This window comes from Otolemur garnettii, unplaced genomic scaffold (genome assembly GCF_000181295.1).
Source record: "Otolemur garnettii isolate 467f Iridium unplaced genomic scaffold, OtoGar3 scaffold00028, whole genome shotgun sequence".
Classification (NCBI taxonomy): Eukaryota; Metazoa; Chordata; class Mammalia; order Primates; family Galagidae; genus Otolemur; species Otolemur garnettii.
Window position 1 is genome coordinate 5,686,263 of NW_003852423.1, and position 2,941 is coordinate 5,689,203.

The 2,941-nt window shown below is 53.7% G+C and overlaps 1 protein-coding gene across 1 annotated transcript in view; it reads left to right on the top strand.

Annotated features, from left to right (window-relative positions):
• Positions 1 to 870: 870 nt before the first annotated feature.
• GPNMB (glycoprotein nmb) overlaps positions 871 to 2,941 on the top strand; it is a 36,240-nt gene continuing 34,169 nt past the window's right edge. The window contains exon 1 of the mRNA XM_003788604.3: positions 871 to 1,172. Coding sequence (XP_003788652.1) covers positions 1,103 to 1,172 — 70 coding nt within the window. The 5' untranslated portion in view covers positions 871 to 1,102. The remainder of the gene's footprint in view (positions 1,173 to 2,941) is intronic.

The window sequence follows — 2,941 nt, forward strand, 5'->3', positions numbered from 1 at the left end:
TTGGCAGGCCCTGGCCAGTTTCGAACCTGCCAGCCCTGATGTATGTGGCTGGTACCCTAACCACTGAGCTATGGACACCAAGCTACAAACTTTCTATTCCTCCTTAAACAACTAGAACATAAATCAATACCTCAAACTTTGCCCTTGCCCCTACCAGGATATCCAGTGTACTGATAACTGTCACATGGATGTGCCTTAGAGAAAAAAATCACACACACAGTACAGTGTTCATCTCGCCACATCATCTCTATAGTCGGTAACCAGAAATTATTTGGTTGTATAAGTTTATGTTTCAGGCAAACTTGTTTTTGCATTTAATGCTTTCTTTATTTTATATAATACGAAATAAATATGCAGTATGTTTTATTCAGCGGGGCCTAGGTGAAAACAACACACAAATGCTTTCAGAGAAGCTACCAAAAATTATGCAGCTTGTTTCAAAAGTTATATGGAATTGCACAGAAATGCTAAGTGGGCCTTTGAGTAAATTTCTCAGTTACCAGAGGCCTGTGTTTCCAGCACATTCTGCACAAGCTGCATGGTATTATCCATGTATGTATGCCAAAGTTTCAAATAATTGAAAAGAAACCTCTCCTATCTTTGTCTCCTCTTGGAGAAAGAGAATACACAAGCCTTCGCTAGCATGGAGGAGCTGGTCAGCTAAATTATAGAGAAAGGTGCATCACTGTGAGATCTAAACACCAGCTGGGTGAGGGAAGCAGTTTAGTTGGTCATCAGTGAAGCTGAAGGGCTGATATTTTATTTGGTGAAGAACGTTAAAATAGGACCCATAGGAAAGGAAGTCTCTTTCAAACTCATAAATGTGAAACCACGAAAGCAAAATAGCGTGCTTCTGTAAAGGGAATAAATAGATGCCAAGGGGGAGTGAGTCACAAGCACATGAGTTGTAAGAGGTTGAACTTGAGAGACCAGATCAGGCAATGCTGCTTAATACCATCACATGATCCACCCCAGGCCCTGTATTTAACTAAAATGAAGAGTGGGGCGCAGCAGCGGCCAGAAGAACACAGTTAGTCTTAGAGGGTGGGGCCAGAGGAGTTAAAAGTTAAACCTTGATCTCTTACATCTGTGAGAATTCAGCATGGGACGGCTCTGCTATTTCCTGGGATTTCTGCTTCTGGCTACAAGATTGCCACAAGATGCCGCCAAACGTGAGTAATCCTCAATTTCTCTGTTTAACCCATTCTCTGGCTGGTGGCTGCCGTGATGGGTAATGTTGTCCTCTGAGCCAGAAGTTAGACTGAGTCTCCTGGGAAGCGTTCCACGAGTTTCTCCTGCAGAATGTTGGGAACCCTGAAACCACAGAAGCCGCCAGCTCCAGCTTTGCTTGAGGCTCATGGGAAGTGAAAACCGTGCAGGCCTTCTCTTCCCCTGTGGTAACTGCCCCCCCACTCTTGCCAGATGGTGGTTGGGGAAGGCTTGGACAGTCTCTGGCTGCAGAACAAAGCGACCCTACCAACTAAACTTCTGGCTTCCGGCCGGTAGAGCGGAGACCTCAGGTGAGCCGTGGTCCCAGATCTGGAGGCAGATTTTCTAATTTAAAGTTGCTGAGCTGTCTGCACAGGCCTGCCATGAGGGTACGGGCAGAACGGGTACGCCCCGCGGCTGCCCTGGTCACGCAGTAGAGCGGGGGGCACTTTAACAACACCAACGCCCACTCAAGGAAATCAGATCTTTGGTAGTGGGGTCAGAGCGTCCTTGTTGGAAAAGCTCCTCTTTGGATCTACCCGTGCCAGGGTTGAGAACCACCAGCCAGGGTTGAGAACCACTGAACTGGCACGCGGGTCGCCAGAGCAAGAGCAGGGGCCGCGGTGACCCCGGGCCTGCGGGCAGCGAGGGAAGTGGCTGGAGCGCGTCCCGCTCTGCGGGAGCCGCTGAGGCCCTGCCGAGGGCCGCACCCGCCGGGAGACCCGCCGCACGGTCTCGGGCGATTGCGACTTCGGGGCACCACAGGACCCGCGTTTTGGACCCCCGAGTCCAAACCCGGGCGGTGCCAGCGGGACTCGACGCCCCAGCATCGGTGTTGGGCGCGTGGCGGGTGCGCTGTACCCGCACGTCCTCGGAACAGCCCAGGACTGGCGCTGTGGCTGTCCCTTATCTAGACAATAACAGGCGGGGAGAGGCCAGGGACTCGCCCCGGGACACCAGCTAAGCCGCGCCGGGTTCCCCGCCAGCCGTGCGGCTGGGCCCGGAGTGAGTCTGCTTCCTCATGTGCACAGCTTGTCATCGGGGTCTTGGTGTGGGAGACATACAAGGTGGCAGTTGTTGTGACAGTGACAGACCTGCCCCCACCCTTAGGGTCCTCAGGACACGCGCCCCTAGAGCTCGCCGCGCGGGGACACTGAGGGACAGAGAACCGACGCCTGGGGGGCCGCGTCTGACCGCAGCCGCCTTTCACTAGTTCCACTTTGCTCAGCACCAGAGGTTTGCAGGACGTTGGGTCCAGGCTGTCAGCTGTGGTCCCCACCCTGCCATGCAGTGTGGCAACACCTGGGGGTTACGGGGTTCGCCTTGCCCGCCTAGACGAAATATTCCGGCCAGAAAAATAAGGGCAGCTAGGATTTAGCCGCGTATCAAACACCAGCGATTCCCCGCCTCTTGCCTGTCCTAGCCCTGGGGGAAGAAGGCGTGCAGTAGTTAGCGGCAGCCGGGTCACGCCTCTCTGCTGGTGTGCAAAGCGGGGAGCCCGCTGGTGGAGCCAGAAGCCGCGCAGGGCTGCGTGGCTTTTATTTTCTTTTAAAGTCTGTTTATGGCTCAGCACCTGTGGGTCAAGCAACTAAGGCACCAGCCATATACACCTGAGCTGGTGGGTTCAAATCCAGCCCCAGCCCACCAAACAACGACGGCTGCAACCAAAAAATAGCCGGGCGTTATGCCGGGCGCATGTAGTCCCAGCTACTTGGGAGGCGGAGGCAGGAGA